The sequence below is a fragment of the Notothenia rossii genome (genome assembly GCF_949606895.1).
Source record: "Notothenia rossii genome assembly, chromosome: 3".
Lineage (NCBI taxonomy): Eukaryota > Metazoa > Chordata > Actinopteri > Perciformes > Nototheniidae > Notothenia > Notothenia rossii.
This window is the reverse complement of record NC_136901.1, coordinates 5,342,890-5,358,694: the sequence shown is the minus strand read 5'-3', so window position 1 is coordinate 5,358,694 and position 15,805 is coordinate 5,342,890. Positions and strand designations below refer to the sequence as shown.

The following is a 15,805-nucleotide window of genomic DNA, read 5'->3' as shown; positions in this document are numbered from 1 at the left end:
AAAATGAGCAAAAAGTACCAAAATGAAACCCAACCTGTCCTTTGGGTCTGCAGGAACACGCCTCTGGCTCCGTTCACCTCATTTGCACCACCCCTTTGAGTCTGCTCTTTAAAAAGGAGACTCGTCAGGGCAAGTCTGTCTGCAGCCGCCTCTCCGACCTGCAACACAGACAAGCAAACACCGTCAACATCTGCCCGCCAGGTGAGGGTTTTACATTTTACTGCGATATCACAACCACAGACATTTAAAAGTGTGTGAACACATGCACTGGGAGGGTAAACTGTACGAATCTCCAGTTTTATGTCACTTACAAACAAAATGTCGGGAATTGCATGAAGACGATCGAGCGTCAAATTCAAATTCTTTCTCCACCCTGACACACCCTTTTCTCATTTTACATTCTCATGTAGCAGAATCATTTAAAGCAGATCCTTTGCTTGAGTTGCTAGGTGTTTTAAAGTAATATCATGTGTTTTGGATGTTATATCTCTGTGCAAAACACATATTTAAACTTTTCCATCTCATGTAATCATTGCGAGACTTAGAGGGATCATATTACTTCCTGTGAGCCATCGGGAAAACCCTTTTTCCTTCCTTTCTCAGGATGAAGAAGAAGCTGATCCTCGATGTGGACACCGGGGTGGACGATGCTCACGCCATCATGATGGCCCTGGCTGCCCCCGACGTGGAGGTTTTGGGGATCACCTGCTGCCATGGCAACACCCCCCTGGACAACGTCCTCAAAAACACGCTGCGTGTCCTGCAGGCAGCAGGCAGGCTGGATGTGAGTTTGAATGTAACATCAGGGGTGTTAGTGCATGTCCATGGAAGGTATGATGGTATCAAAATTAGAATAGCTCTATGGGATGGGTGGGGAAATTAGATTGGGTTGTGTATGTTCAATATTGGCCTATTTGTACAAAAAAAGCTACGGAAATTTGCTGAGAAAATGTGATGTGAATTTGCATAAATAAAACAGTAATAATCCTGAGTCATATGAATACAGAATAATAATTGTGCAGGTTTTAGAATATTGTCTGTATTGCACAGTTTAAGAGGGTTTGAGCAGCTGTTGGTTGGAGTAAAACTAAAAGTAGGCATGCTTTACACATCCCGCTCCACAGATCCCAGTGTATGCCGGCTGTGATAAGCCCCTGCTGGCCCGTAAACAGCACGCTGGAGATTACCACGGGAAGGACGGGCTGGGGGACGTCCCGGACCCCAACGCCCCGGGGCTGGAGCTGCTGCACAAGAGGAACGCCGTGAAGGCCATGATCAAGATGATCAACGAAAACCCCGGAGAGGTGAGGCTTCATGGGTCTGAGAGTAGCAGAGGGGTGTGACTGTGTTAAGATTATCACTAGATTACATTAGTTAAAAGAAAAATAAATAACAATGTATGAGAAAATAGGAAAGTAGTAATGTTTGTGGTGTTTTATACCTCACCCATTTTTCCCCAAAAATATCATACAAGTCTAAATGTGTGTGTTTGCTGTCGACAGGTGACTCTGGTTGCCACGGCGCCCCTCACTAACCTGGCCGTCGCCGTGCAACTGAACCCCAAAATCCCTAAGAAACTGAAGGCGCTCTACATCATGGGAGGAAACACTGAATGTATGTTGTTACTTTCAAAATGACTGTTAAATATCTTCCTCCTCTGCAATCAAAGTTATAATGTGTGTGTGTGTGTGTGTGTGTGTGTGTGTGTGTGTGTGTGTGTGTGTGTGTGTGTGTGTGTGTGTGTGTGTGTGTGTGTGTGTGTGTGTGTGTGTGTGTGTGTGTGTGTGTGTGTGTGTGTGTGTGTGTGTGTGTGTGTGTGTGTGTGTGTGTGTGTAGCCAGAGGTAACACTACAGCATGTGGAGAGTTTAACTTTGTGGCTGACCCCGAGGCGGCCTACATCGTGTTGGACCGCTACACCTGCCCCACCTACATCGCCACCTGGGAGTTCAGCTGCAGGAACAGCCTGCCCTGGGTGAGGCAGCACACACAGACTTTAAATTCATCATTCATTTGAAATAATTCATATGCTGACACACAGATGTGATAACGCTGTCTGTCTTGCTCCCTCAGTCCTGGTGTGATGAGCTATTGGCCCTAAACACACCCAAAGCCAACTTTGTGAAGACTATCTCGTGCCTTTCCAACAAAGTAAGGACTGTGCAGAAACAAATCACACTTTGAAATATCATGGTCACATTTGCGGTGACATTGACAATACGCTCCAGGAAACGGCTGCTTTAAACACCATGTCCTATGCATGTTTGCACAAGTTGTTCTCAGATGGGTAATGCACCACACCTCACTTTAAAATGTCTGCGTAATTAAAAAGATCTGCAGAATATATATGTTGTGTATTCCAAATCTTTTACCAGGGCTGGGCTAATCTTTTTGGAGCCCTAGGCAGAATGCACTCCCTCTGACTATCACTGTAAAATGAGACCTACACATTTCTGCTTAAAGAGGAAATATTATGCTGATTTTCAGGTTCATATTTGTATTTTGTGCCGCTACTGTGACATGTTTACATGCTTTAATGATCAAAGGTGGGAGTGAGACTCTCTCTGGAAGAACACTTTGGGATTTTAGCCTTTGCAGACCATTTAAATGCACACAAACCTATACAGTATAACCCACTACAGGAAAAAGGAGAACCCTAAAAAGCACAAAGGGCTTATTTTAACAACTCATACATGTTGTTTGGTGGCCCTCTAGTGTCAGCTGTATGGTCACTACATGCCTTAATGTGCGTCATGATGTGTTTCTCTGCAGAAAGCTCGGTCTTCAGACTACCAAAAGGAGATCACAGAAGGAAAAGGCTTCAACTCCTGTGACACCTACGCTTTGGCCGCCGCCATCAACGATACTCTCATAACAAAGAGTGAAGAGGTGGGAATCCCCTGCTTAACGGTCTTTTAAATACCCCCAAATCAAATCATCTCCCAACCTTTCATTGTGTTTTTCCATCAGGTTGCAGTGTCAGTGGAGCTGGAGGGGAACTTCACCCGAGGCATGATGGTGCTGGACTACATGGGCCAGCTGAAGAAGAAGCACAAGGTCTTCATCATGAAGGAAATCGACCAGGAGAAGTTAAAGCAGATGTTCATGAACTCAATGAAGTAGAAATGAAACACATCAATTGGGTGCATCAGAACGAATAAACGTGACTTTTACAATGAAAAAGGACTTGGGTTTTCTTTATTTAACATTTTGATGGCCTTCCATGCCAAATAATCTTTCACACGACCTGACATGACCTATGCAGCACAACACATATTCAAGCAGCAATACAATATGTTATAAATACACACAATTAAAGACAAGCACATCTCACATTTCCTCCCAAAGTATTATTTATTTTTGGTCTAAAGAGATGCACATTTTATGGATGCCCTGAAAGCCAAGTCTCCATGAGGTTTCCTTTACTTCACATATGGTTTAAATATATTTTTCGTACTCGCTGTTCTACTTGCATGAACACTCAGAGGGTTTTCGTCCAAGCACTATTTAATATCTCCTCTAATGCTCATGCCATAGAATTTGTTGACATGAGAAGTTAAAGCAGATGTTCATGAACGGACTGAAGTAGAAATATACAAAAACAAGCTGAAGGCATGAATGTGGTTCACCAAAATAAAAGATAACAGGAATATAGCTGGAATTTTTTCAAACACAGACACACTTAAAGTTCCTGTCTGTCTCACATGCAAAGCATATCACACGTCTGTGTCCACAAGCATGCGACTGCAGAGAAGCAATTAAAGCATGCTAGACATGCCATTAACTCATAGATAAAGCAATTATGTATTCTAGGAGGAGGGGACTAAATGTTGTAATGCAAGTCCAACTAATTATCTTGCATTATTGCCTCAAGCAAAGCAAAAAGTTTGTTCTGTTGCGTCATCCTAAGTTTTGAAACAATACAAAAAGCAGGGGGGAGCAGAAAGGCGTTTCACTCAGGGGGACTCAGTTTGAAGACACTTTGCCTGGTAAGTTGGTTATTTTGCTTTCTTTGCCGCTAAACTGTATGCTTTCTCACCCAGTTTGTTGATTAGTTAATGCAAAATAGATTAGCTTTTACTAAGAAGGTGCAAATACCCGAATTTACTCAGGAGTGACTCGGTTTAGGTGTGGACCCACCCTTTCCAAAAACATGGCGGACAGCACTGACGCGACAAACCCCTTCGAATCTGAACACACACCTTTATGCCTTTTCTCGCAGGTAAAATGAAGAACAAGATCATCATCGACGTGGACACAGGTGTGGACGATGCTCAGGCTATCATGATGGCGCTCGTGGACCCAAACGTGGAGGTTTTGGGGATCACCTGCAGCCATGGCAACACCCCCCTGGAGAACTCCTGCAAGAACACACTGAGGGTGTTAAAAACCTGCAACAGGCTGGACGTAAGGTTTATTATGAGGACCTATTACCAGACCTAAAACTGTCATGTATTTAATAGTAGTAAAATATAGAAGTATTGACCTTACAAAGAGTTGCATACCATTTATAACTTTTTCGTCATGAAGCTTCTTTCTTAGTAATAAGTAAATAATAATAATGCAGGGAAAACATAGGAGAATTGTACAAATCATATTGAATTTTTGTATTTTATTTGAATTACAATAAGAAACTTTTGGAAGTGTGTTTTGTCACTGTATGTTGAGCAGTTTACAAGTTACGTTGAGAGGTGGAACATTATATAAGAAGAAAGACTGGGGGAAAATAACTTTACAGGTGCTCAGATAGAAACATATATTTGGGTATTACATTTTTATTCATGGGGAACAGATGGACTGACCCAAACAAAGTTGTTGACACTTCTACTAAGAGCAAGCAACATGGCACGACAAAACATAAAAAACAAAGAAGGCAAAGTTGTTTATTTGACAAATATTATATTCGAATTTCATCATCTTTTTCTTTTTTTATATATATTCTTTACTTATGTTCTTTTTTAACTTAGTTTAGACCCCCTGGTATGAACAGTGGTGTGTATATATAATGATAATGCTATATTAGAAGCATATTTTCTTTAATAAACAGCTGTAATCCCCCACAGATCCCAGTGTACCGGGGGTGTGCGGAGCCCCTGCTGGCTCGCAGACTTCACGCTGGAGATTTCCACGGAAAGGACGGGCTGGGGGACGTCCCGGATCCAAACGCTCCGGGTCTGGAGCTGCTGCAGAAGAAGGGAGCGGCGCAGGCCATCATCAAGATGGTCAACGAGCATCCTGGAGAGGTGGGTGGAGGGTAAACCTTAAACAATGTGGTGTTAGGGGTTAGTGTTATTATTGCACATAACACATAATAAAACTGTGCTCATGCTTTACCTGAAAGGTATAGTAAACATAGGAAATGGGTGAGATAATGTATCATTTAACCCTTTCATGCATAGAGGTCACTACAGTGGACAGCTATTCAAAAGGTGTTTTCTTGTATATGCATTGTTTTTTTTTGCATAGTTGCACCATCAGCCACTACATAGGACCCTATTGCATCATCCCATACACTGCCACTCAGTGGAAAGTCAGAGTAAGTGCATGATACATATCTCTAAACCAAGATGGACAACAGAAAGCCACATGGACCAAGTCAACCATCTATATCTTGCCAATCCTTTTATGGAAAGCGTCCCCTGCAGGTATAAAAAATGCGGTGACATCAAGTAACAACTAAGGAATCATATAATTCATAAATTATCAAAGTATTGATTGTATGTTTGCAGGAAATCATGATTAACCACCTGTCCACTACAGTGGACGTCATGCATCACTGGCTATATTTCAACTACAATGAATACTGGTACTGCTGCTGCTGTACCCAGGGCCGTCCCTCCCTACAGGCAGATCATGCAGACTGTGTGGGGCCTCACCTTGTGGAGGGGGCCACACCTTGCGTAGGGGGGCCTCATCTGAGGCGCACCTATGCGCTTATATGGCGCAATTAGGGTGGCTCGGCACGGTTTCGCCACTGCGAGGCTCCACTAGCACTCATCAAATAACTGTGCGTGGGGCCTCAAATTGGCCCCTGGCCCTGGTTATTCTTGAAAATACTTCATCTACAATATCTTTTTGGGCCGTAAATCAATATACTTTTATTATTATAATGTAATTTTAAGTTTGCACATCTTTATTTATAATTTTTTCAAAATGTACATCTCTTCAGTTCTAACCCTGAACACATACTGTCCACCTGAGTGGAGATATAAACATCTCTTTGAAAAAACTAGATTAAAAAAAAAGAAAGTTAAAATCTTGTTTTTCAAGCCCCACGAGCAATAATAACACTTGGTAAAAAAATTCTTTGATGCTTTCTACTTCATTATACATATATTGTATTTTAGCCAATTGTCAAAAATAGCAGGCAATTATTTTTCTTTTCCCACCTTGAATGTAGGCTATTGTTCATTTTTAGTTAAATATATAGTAAAATAACAAGGTATGTGCCATATAATGATATTCATAAATTATTATTATATTTAGGAAAAAGTTCATGTACCATAGAGTGCCGCAGATAGTAGATAATCAATGAGTTTAAAAGCGTTTCTGTGTTTACTATTTTCCTCTTCCTTATACCACTATGCAGGTGACTCTGGTTGCCACGGCGCCCCTCACTAACCTGGCTGTCGCGGTGTCACTGAACCCAAACTTCACCCAAAAACTGAAGGCGCTCTACATCATGGGAGGAAACACTGAATGTAAGATACCTGTGTGTGTGTGTGTGTGTGTGTGTGTGTGTGTGTGTGTGTGTGTGTGTGTGTGTGTGTGTGTGTGTGTGTGTGTGTGTGTGTGTGTGTGTGTGTGTGTGTGTGTGTGTGTGTGTGTGTGTGTGTGTGTGTGTGTGTGTGTGTGTGTGTGTGTGTGTGTGTGTGTGCGCGCATCAACTACACTTGTTTAACTAAATGTTAGTGGAGCTAAATGTGTTTTTTGTGTGTGTGTGTGTGTGTGTGTGTGTGTGTGTGTGTGTGTGTGTGTGTGCATCAACTACACTTGTTTAACTAAATGTTAGTGGAGGTGTGTGTGTGTGTGTGTGTGTGTGTGTGTGTGTGTGTGTGTGTGTGTGTGTGTGTGTGTGTGTGTGTGTGTGTGTGTGTGTGTGTGTGTGTGTGTGTGTGTGTGTGTGTGTGTGTGTGTGTGTGTGTGTGTGTGTGTGTGTGTGTGCGCGCATCAACTACACTTGTTTAACTAAATGTTAGTGGAGCTAAATGTGTTTTTTGTGTGTGTGTGTGTGTGTGTGTGTGTGTGTGTGTGTGTGTGCATCAACTACACTTGTTTAACTAAATGTTAGTGGAGGTGTGTGTGTGTGTGTGTGTGTGTGTGTGTGTGTGTGTGTGTGTGTGTGTGTGTGTGTGTGTGTGTGTGTGTGTGTGTGTAGCCAGAGGTAACACTACAGTGTGTGGAGAGTTTAACTTTGTGGCTGACTCCGAGGCGGCCTACATCGTGTTGGACCGCTACACCTGCCCCACCTACATCGCCACCTGGGAGTTCAGCTGCAGGAACAGCCTGCCCTGGGTGAGGCACTATATATGTATTCGTTTATTTAATCAAACAACAACCTAAATAACTTATTTCAGTGTTGTTGAAGTTAAACTGCTGACTTACTTCATGTCTTTTTGTCTCCCTCAGTCTTTCTGCGACACTTGGCTGGCACAGGACACAGACAAGGCTCGATTCATGGAGGAGATCTACGCCCACACCAGGAAGGTATGACAGCCTCCTCTTGTTCAATACACTGAGAGAGATAACCTGCCTCTGAAAAGTAGTAGAGTATACGTATAAAGTAGAAGGAAATAGAAATACTCAAGTTAGGAAGAGGTATGCCAAAGTTGTACTTGATTAAATGTACTGTTGTATGACTCTTGTTGTGGGACTGAACATGGAAATTAGCTTGTGGTTCAATCTGTCAAAGTCCTTGTATAAATACTACCTGTCCCTGCAGATGGTGCAGACTGAGCGGTACCAGAAGGAGCTGGTGTCAGGCCCGGGCTTCAACACCTGTGACTGCTACGCCATGGCAGCAGCCATCGACGACACCCTGCTGACGGAGAGTGACGAGGTTTTAAAATACTGTTCTCCTCTCTGATTGATCTATTTTCAGCAGAAGGGGCGGGCGGTTCCGTATTACAATTTTTTTTGTGTCTTCCTCCTGCAGGTTGCGGTCACGGTGGAGCTGGAGGGGACTCACACCCGAGGCATGATGGTGCTGGACTACATGGACCTGCTGAAGAAGAAGCACAAGGTCTTCATCATGAAGAAAGTCGATGAGGAGAAGTTCAAACGACTGCTGATGAATTCACTGAAATAGTATCTGAGACAACTCACATTATAGCCTCATCGTATTAAAGTCAAACCCTTAAAACATCTTTTAACATTATTCCAAACCTTTGTGAAACATTGCAGGAGAAACAAGGCAGCTTTCATGCCAAACATTTTGTAACAGAAAACCTCATATTATTCCTGGCAGTATAATTAGTTGCCTTTTATAACCATTATGTACCTCAAAAATATTAAATACGAGATGATGATGACTTGATTTGTACGTCCCTGATCTCTCTCTCTAGGTCCTCAGACGAGCCCTCCATCGTTGCTTCCAGTCATCCCGGTTCTCCATACATCTGGCCAGTTCATTGGTACTTTGTGCACCTGCGTCATTCTTGAGTACGTCCACGTATGTTTGTGCGGGACGTCCTCGTGACCGATGCCCGTGTGTTGGTTCCCACAGCACCAATTTGCCAGCTGGCAGCTCTTGATGCCTTTGGAAATGTCCTGCGAGTCTCATTCTCCTGGCTGCAATTCTTTTTTGTCGCTCCCTTGGTATCTTGTTGGTTACATGTACCCTCTTGCTGATGTTAAGTACTGCTCGCAACATTCTGGTGTAGCATCCGTCTAGAGACTTTTGCAGGGTTGGCTTCAGGGTCCAGCATGCACTGCCAGAGAGGAGAACAGACTCTACCGTTGCATAGAAGAAGCTGAGTTTGATTTGACGGGGGAGGTTGGAGTTCCATACACTGGTCATGCCGTTCAGGGCCCTCCATGCAAGTGCCTTCCTCCTTCCTCCTTCCTCCCTTACTTGCTCGGTTGAGCTGATATTTGATTTCATTTGAAAACTACAGCATCTTTTAGACTTTAGTATATAATCCTTTGCCTGCTATTCATTTCCAAGAAACACACACTTGTAAAACACACCCTGGTGGGAGCTTTGAGCATTACACACTTGTTTGGAATTTGATTCATCATTTATTTCCCGAGAAAGTCAAACCAAAGTAACCCAAATTAATAAAACTTTTTATTGAAAGTGCTCAGGAATGTACACTTCATTCAGAGAAAGGAAGAAAGAGAAGTGTCCATCCCATGTCCCTCTTCTTTCTCTTCAACAAGCAGGATTTATTTTAAAGGAAAAAAAACAACGCTCGAAACAATCATCTGTTAATATCATATATTACAACCTGCCCGAAATATTTACAAATCATACAAAAAGAAACGACAATAAAAGCTGCATCTCATCCGTCGTCCTGTTTTCTGTAACTAGTCCAAACACATCCTCAAGAGCTCCGAATCCACACCGGAGCCAGACAGAAAATCAACAAGCTCGTCCTTAGACTCGAGTCCTTCCCACTGACTGGAAGAAGCTGGAGATTCATTGGTTTGTGTGTCCCGCCTCAGAGACAAAAGGCCCCTACTGCACCCTGTACTTGTAGAACCAGCAGAGGCCCTGTGTGAAGTTCCAGCCCAGAGACAAGGAGAGGGTGTAGACGATGACGAGCAGAGCGAAGGGGTACAGCAGTGCCACCGTGTTCTTCAGGAAGGGAAGAGCTGTGGGGATAACAGAGTATAAAAACATCAGCTTATTGAAACCTATAAAGTCACAGTGAGATGTACACTACGTCCCTAGAGCAAACAGTGTGCTCGTTGACCCTACATGGAGATAAACACTCCAGACAATAAAATAAAATAATAGACAGACATAACCACAACCGCATTAATGGTACTTCTCTGTTTTGTGTCCTAAGACAACTTCCTGTTTTAATAGGACACATAGGCACACTGCCGTTTTGTAATTATTATGATTATCAATTACACTGGTGGATTCTGAAATGACCAATTACTATCAAATAAAAAAAAACACATTAAAAGTATCTTATTTTGGCTTGAGAGATAACTGAAACAACTGTTTAGGACTAACCCTAAGCCAGAAATTGTGTTCAACGGAGGTGGCGTCTTTTACTGCAAAGTTGGTACTTCAATAGAGACAATGTTGAGAATGATCTTTCTCTGTGTATGTGATTATTGTGGGGGAAACTTCTGAAGCAATTGGAGTCAGGAGAGACACGAGGAGAGCTGGAGCTCTGACGGCAAACACTGACGGTTTATTTGGAGCTTCGGCCGGAGAATTCACAAGACATGTCACGGGCCACGATCTGACCACACGGTTCAGATGCCACAATCAATTCTGGAGAGCCCTCCTGTAGCTCCAGGTTTGAACTAGTTCAGAGTGTAATAATCAACATTCTTCAATAGATAGACTAAACAGCTGAGGACACTGAATCACATTTGTTGTCGCTTATGGCTCGGGGTCATCTACACCCCGAGAAGGATGTGATCCAGGTGTCCCACAACAATGACTATCTTTGACAGAAAGTTGCCCGGTCAAAAACTGGTAACAACAACAATATGCTAGGGCAGCCCCTCCTTAAGGGAGATAACGGCTGCTCAAGGTTGGTCAGCTGCGTCAGAGGGCGAAGGAGGACATGCAGGGCAAATTATTCCCCAACAATTATGACTTACCGTTGTATCCCAAGAATGAGATGTAGAGATAATAGCCGATGGCAATCAGCCACGTTGTGTTCCCCACAAAGTATCCTATGAACCAGTCACTGTTTATTACCACGAGATCTGAAACACACAGGACCAAGAGTAAGTGTGGTGAAAAAGGGGCCAGGTGTTATTCTACAATAGCAATAATATGAATTGCTGATGTGGTATTTTATAATAAAAAATGTAAAAGATACAAACTAATCAGAATAGTGTCCTTAATCTTAATTCAACACATTCAATGCACCTTTAATTGCACAAAAAAACATTTTAAAAGCCTTTAATTTGATGAAGGTATTTCCGACACACTGCTATAACACACAAAGGGTCACCATCTACTCACGGTTTATGAAGAACAGCTGCAGGAAATGCAGGATGATGAGAAGAGGAAAGAAAGCATTGAGGTGAACATCGAATGCGTAGCCCCACTCCACATCAGGGTTTCTGCCTGGCTGCTTCAGGAGGTACTTGTTGGTGATAAACCTGGGGGAAAAAAACGATGTTTCAGATTCAGGAGAGGGTCCATCTGTACAGGCAGTTACACAAAAGTATGCTTCAATGCTACTCTTTACTTCCATCTTATATACTAACCACATGAGGGTTGATATGAAAAGACCGACTCCTATACAGTCGACTAACACCACCCACAGCAGCAGCTTCAGGGTCTCCACCACCCCCATGTCCAGCACCAGACCAAAGCCTATTGTCGACACTGTGGAGGAATAAAAGGAGTGTTCAGCCATCGTAGTAAAGTTACAACATCTTGTCTACTGTTGGGAAAATAGTGAATGTTCCAACATCAGAGTCCACATGATAACAAAGGTATCCCAACTGTAGCTGTGAACATGACAGGATGTGTGATTATCTAGAAGAGCATCAGGACTGTTTGAGGCATATGATAGCTATGTGATTAACATGATGATTCAGCCTCTATGGAGAGAGACATATGACAAGCATGATCATTTCTGACGTGGAGCTAATCTGAAGTAAACATTGAAGACTGCTTTCTATTCCTCCATCTTGTGACTGTGGAACTCCCTCTCTTGGATATCAGCATGTGAAGGACTCTGTTCAGGAACTAGTTGATGCTCTGTATGTGATGACTACTTCCATTCTGGAGAGGATCACAAATACATGTGTCCTGAGATTGAAGCTCAAGCCGGTGACGAGTGATATTTTCCTAACATCTACAATCAAGAATAAACGTACCACATAGCCAGATGCCGAGCAGGACCAGGAAGGCCGGGTCGTCCCTTGCCCATTGGTCCTTGGTCTGTTTCCTGTAGTGGAAGTTGCGGTAGACTCTCTGTGGCGACGTAAACAAGTAAAGCATCTGCCAAATGGCAAACTGAAAGTCCATCTGCTTGAAATGGAGCAGCCGCCGCAGGTACTTGTAGCGTTTGAATCCCGCCGTGTGACGTGCAGTGTCTCTTGAGTCGAGGGCGCCGTTGCTGTGCGGCGAAGTGGTCGGCAACATCCTGCTAAATATCAAATGAAAACTAAATACAAGCAGGGAAGATATAGAAGATGAAGGAAGACAGGTTGATTTGCTATACACATGCTTATGGTGGAGAAGGACATGTTTTGAGAATGTGTATACTTGATTTAATCAATTAAGCATATTATGAATGATATATGATCAAGATTGTTCCAAGGCATGATTATTTAAGTAATATTGGTAATAATGATGTTTAAAACATTATATTGCACATAATATCTATATTTTAATCCAATCTTCACAGTGACATAGTTGCTGTATTTATAGTTGGTAAGCCATACAGATACACAGTCCTGTAGTTCACATTTCTATGATATACTCTATAAATCTATTGCATGTGTCCTATAACATAATATTAATGCAAAGTCACTAAAAAACAATGACAACAGAGAAACAGAGGATGCTAATGTGATGCTACACATAAACTATGTAAGAAAAAACACAAACATGCTTATTTAATTGTATGTTATTAAATGAAACACCTAAACTAGGACATTTGTACCCCTAGCAAGCATTGCTATAATATAATGTTGTTGTTAGTTGACGCTAACAACACAGGTATCACTGTTAGCTTGATGCTAACTTGTTTAATGAAAAGAGAAGGCCTAGTCAGGTTTATTATAAAAAACTTTGGGAAAACGAAGCAGTGACTATTTTTTATAAGCTAAACAACTAAACGTATTTACTCTGAATATTATTCACCTCTTTTTGCTGAAAAAGCTCCAACTCTTTGCTCGTTTTCTGTAGCTGTTTGCTTCCTGAACTGTCGCGAAGATGAACACGTAGAAACTTCCGGTATCAAGCGGTGCATCATGGGAAATGTAGTAAAGGGTGGACATCAGGATTTCATGCAGTGATGTAAGCCTGCCTGTAATGTAATCTAATTAAAAATAATAACACATTTAAATAGAAAGAAAGAAAGAAAGAAATATTAAGAAAATAGTGATTAAATAAGACTAAGAAAAATGTCAAGTAAAATTATTGTTGATCAAATACAATCAGTAATTAAAGATGATCACATTCGTAAGCACTATTATACAAATTAAATACAACTTTGGGTCCTTTGGAAACGTTATGATATATGTGTGAACAAACATTATAAGCACAATGAAAAATCATTTGAAACGGAAGTAGGACAACATTCTACTTCCGCTACCCAACGCCATAGCTTTCGACTGGTGTTAAAAACTCTGATAACTGCTGTTCTGGTCAAGAAGGCCAAATAGCGAAAGGTAAGAAACTAAAACACTTTATACACTTACTAATGTTGAAATGCGTTTGTTATTAATTTGCGAAGCGAGTGTAAATGTCTGTATTTGACCTCATTATCCCTTTTAACCCTCTTACAACATTGCAATGCCCGTGTCCTTGAGTGCTCTTAGCTAACAGCTAGCCTGCAAGCAATAAGTCCTTAGGAAGGTCCAAGCTACCTATTAGCTTTTATCCTCTTGACATCACTTAAAACCTGTATAAAACATGCATTAACATTTAGTTTTGTCAGTATGTTTCTGCACTGTGCATAACCTCCTTGAAACGAGTACCTAGCTGGTTGAGTAACAGCATCATTGTTGTTGACAGTGACAGCTAATAGGCTAACACTGCCACTGAGTTATACTTTGATATATTTGTTAAATCAGTCCAGTGAAAGTTACCTATATACATGTTTGGAAAAGGGAGCAAGGTCATTTATTTAATTATTCCTCAATCTGAATTAATACAAGCATCTTATATCAGGCTTTGGGCTTAATAATAGAATCAATACAACTTTTTTTAAAAATGAACATAATAATATAAATTAGACCTGCAGCTATGACTTACATAACATCTGAGCATTACAAAGTTGTTGCCATAATTATTAGCCATGTTAGAATAAGTGAGCTACCTATTTTTGGATAACTCTGATTGACTTTGTGCACACATTATGGATCCAAGACATTTCATCTCATAGGCAAATTGGTGCACACAGCTCTATTTCTTGTGGGTAGAGCCGGAACAAAGAGTCACAATTAGTTGATCAACAGAAATTATGTAGGAATAAGATTAGCTCATATATTAATTTTTTGTTTTCCTCTCAGTCATGTTGCGACTGCCATCCGTTGGGCGGGCTCTCGCCTCAGCTGCCAAGAGCAGCATGGCACTCAACACTGGTAAGACTTATTTATATTCATTTAATTGTTTTCAACTTGCTATGTTTCAGTGTATCAGATAACTGTTCGTAGTGTACAAGATTTTCATAAGCATCGAATTAATAGTTTCCTTTAATATGAGCTGAGTGTGTTTTTATTCGTTTCACGCTACTTACAGTTTATAACCTGTCCCGTGCTTCAGATTAAAAAAAAAAAGTGTATTAATTTTGTTTGTCTGGATTAGTTCCAGTGCGTGCTGCCAGCAACATGGTGGAAGTGTTTGTTGACGGGAAATCCCTGGAGGTGGAGACTGGAACAACAGTGCTGCAGGTAGGAAACATCCGATGAATTTACTGAAACCACAACCGATGTTTCATATGTTCTTCTCCCACTTAATATTGTTTCCTTTTCCCCATCAGGCCTGTGAGAAAGCAGGAGTCCAGATCCCCAGGTTCTGTTACCATGAGCGTCTCTCAGTGGCGGGAAACTGTCGTATGTGTCTGGTTGAGATCGAGAAAGTTGTAAAGGTAACCTAAGATCCTCTGATTGGTCAGGAAGCACAGTGATATATTCACCACTAGGCTCAAAGTGCATTTAAGTGTGTCTAATTGATATGTGTGTCTGCTTCTCAGCCGGTAGCAGCCTGTGCTATGCCCGTCATGAAGGGCTGGAACATCCTCACCAACTCAGAAAAGACACGCAAAGCCAGGTACAAAAAATCACATATTAAAATATATTCTTACACAACTTTCTTTTACATTTCACCTAACTTCAGCCGCTATTGAAACCGGCCTTATAAATGTGTGTGTGTGTGTCTCATCAGAGAGGGAGTGATGGAGTTCCTGTTGGCAAACCACCCACTGGATTGTCCTATTTGTGATCAAGGAGGAGAGTGTGACTTACAGGTTTGTTTATAACCACTTCACTTCTCCCACGTCAAACCATTTCAGGATTTCTCCTATGTTAACACTCTTGCCTGCTGTGCTCTCAGGATCAGTCCATGCAGTTTGGTTCAGACCGCAGTCGTTTCACAGAAGGGAAGCGAGCGGTGGAGGACAAGAACATCGGGCCGCTCATCAAAACCATCATGACCCGCTGCATCCAGTGCACACGCTGCGTCCGGTACGAGCAATATAAGCATCCATATTTATATCAAACATTAAGTTTAATACAAGAGATCCTCTAACGGCACGTTCATGCATCCCTGTGTAGCTTTGCCAGCGAGATCGCAGGTGTTGAAGACCTGGGAACAACAGGAAGAGGAAACAACCTGCAGATCGGGACGTACGTGGAGAAGATGTTCATGTCCGAACTTTCAGGCAACGTCATCGACATCTGTCCTGTCGGAGCGCTCACCTCCAAACCCTA

General features: G+C 42.0%; 4 protein-coding genes across 8 annotated transcripts in view; 3 read left to right on the top strand and 1 right to left on the bottom strand.

Annotated features, from left to right (window-relative positions):
* Positions 1-53: 53 nt before the first annotated feature.
* LOC307031151 (inosine-uridine preferring nucleoside hydrolase-like) lies at positions 54-3,181 on the top strand. Its single transcript, XM_079667971.1, has 8 exons — positions 54-201; positions 604-784; positions 1,125-1,304; positions 1,503-1,614; positions 1,837-1,973; positions 2,072-2,149; positions 2,771-2,887; positions 2,969-3,181. Exons 2-8 carry the CDS (start codon positions 605-607, stop codon positions 3,119-3,121), a joined length of 957 nt encoding a protein of 318 aa, XP_079524097.1. The 5' UTR covers positions 54-201; position 604; the 3' UTR covers positions 3,122-3,181.
* Positions 3,182-3,239: 58 nt separating this feature from the next.
* Positions 3,240-8,534, top strand: LOC307031150 (inosine-uridine preferring nucleoside hydrolase-like). Of its 3 annotated transcripts, XM_079667969.1 has the most exons (8): positions 3,240-3,987; positions 4,221-4,405; positions 5,062-5,241; positions 6,588-6,699; positions 7,377-7,513; positions 7,628-7,705; positions 7,941-8,057; positions 8,154-8,534. In XM_079667969.1, the coding sequence occupies exons 2-8, from the start codon at positions 4,226-4,228 to the stop codon at positions 8,304-8,306; spliced, it is 957 nt and encodes a 318-aa protein (XP_079524095.1). In that variant the 5' UTR covers positions 3,240-3,987; positions 4,221-4,225; the 3' UTR covers positions 8,307-8,534. The 3 variants fall into 3 exon arrangements, with proteins under 3 accessions (XP_079524095.1, XP_079524096.1, XP_079524094.1); XM_079667970.1 differs by lacking the exon at positions 3,240-3,987 and having other exon boundaries at positions 3,994-4,405; positions 7,434-7,513; XM_079667968.1 differs by lacking the exon at positions 3,240-3,987 and having other exon boundaries at positions 3,997-4,405.
* Positions 8,535-9,274: 740 nt separating this feature from the next.
* On the bottom strand, positions 9,275-13,167 carry unc50 (unc-50 homolog (C. elegans)). 3 transcript variants are annotated; one of them, XM_079667973.1, is made up of 6 exons: positions 13,014-13,167; positions 12,023-12,294; positions 11,405-11,525; positions 11,157-11,296; positions 10,787-10,894; positions 9,275-9,814 (listed from the first exon to the last, which is right to left on the bottom strand). In XM_079667973.1, exons 1-6 carry the CDS (start codon positions 13,148-13,150, stop codon positions 9,678-9,680), a joined length of 915 nt encoding a protein of 304 aa, XP_079524099.1. In that variant the 5' UTR covers positions 13,151-13,167; the 3' UTR covers positions 9,275-9,677. The 3 variants fall into 3 exon arrangements, with proteins under 3 accessions (XP_079524099.1, XP_079524098.1, XP_079524100.1); XM_079667972.1 differs by having other exon boundaries at positions 12,023-12,312; positions 13,014-13,142; XM_079667974.1 differs by having other exon boundaries at positions 12,023-12,291; positions 13,014-13,120.
* Positions 13,168-13,429: 262 nt separating this feature from the next.
* ndufs1 (NADH:ubiquinone oxidoreductase core subunit S1) overlaps positions 13,430-15,805 on the top strand; it is a 6,382-nt gene continuing 4,006 nt past the window's right edge. The window contains exons 1-8 of the mRNA XM_079667962.1: positions 13,430-13,543; positions 14,387-14,458; positions 14,682-14,767; positions 14,857-14,964; positions 15,070-15,146; positions 15,261-15,342; positions 15,429-15,559; positions 15,650-15,805. The exon at positions 15,650-15,805 is cut by the window's right edge and continues 30 nt beyond it. Coding sequence (XP_079524088.1) covers positions 14,389-14,458; positions 14,682-14,767; positions 14,857-14,964; positions 15,070-15,146; positions 15,261-15,342; positions 15,429-15,559; positions 15,650-15,805 — 710 coding nt within the window. The 5' untranslated portion in view covers positions 13,430-13,543; positions 14,387-14,388. The remainder of the gene's footprint in view (positions 13,544-14,386; positions 14,459-14,681; positions 14,768-14,856; positions 14,965-15,069; positions 15,147-15,260; positions 15,343-15,428; positions 15,560-15,649) is intronic.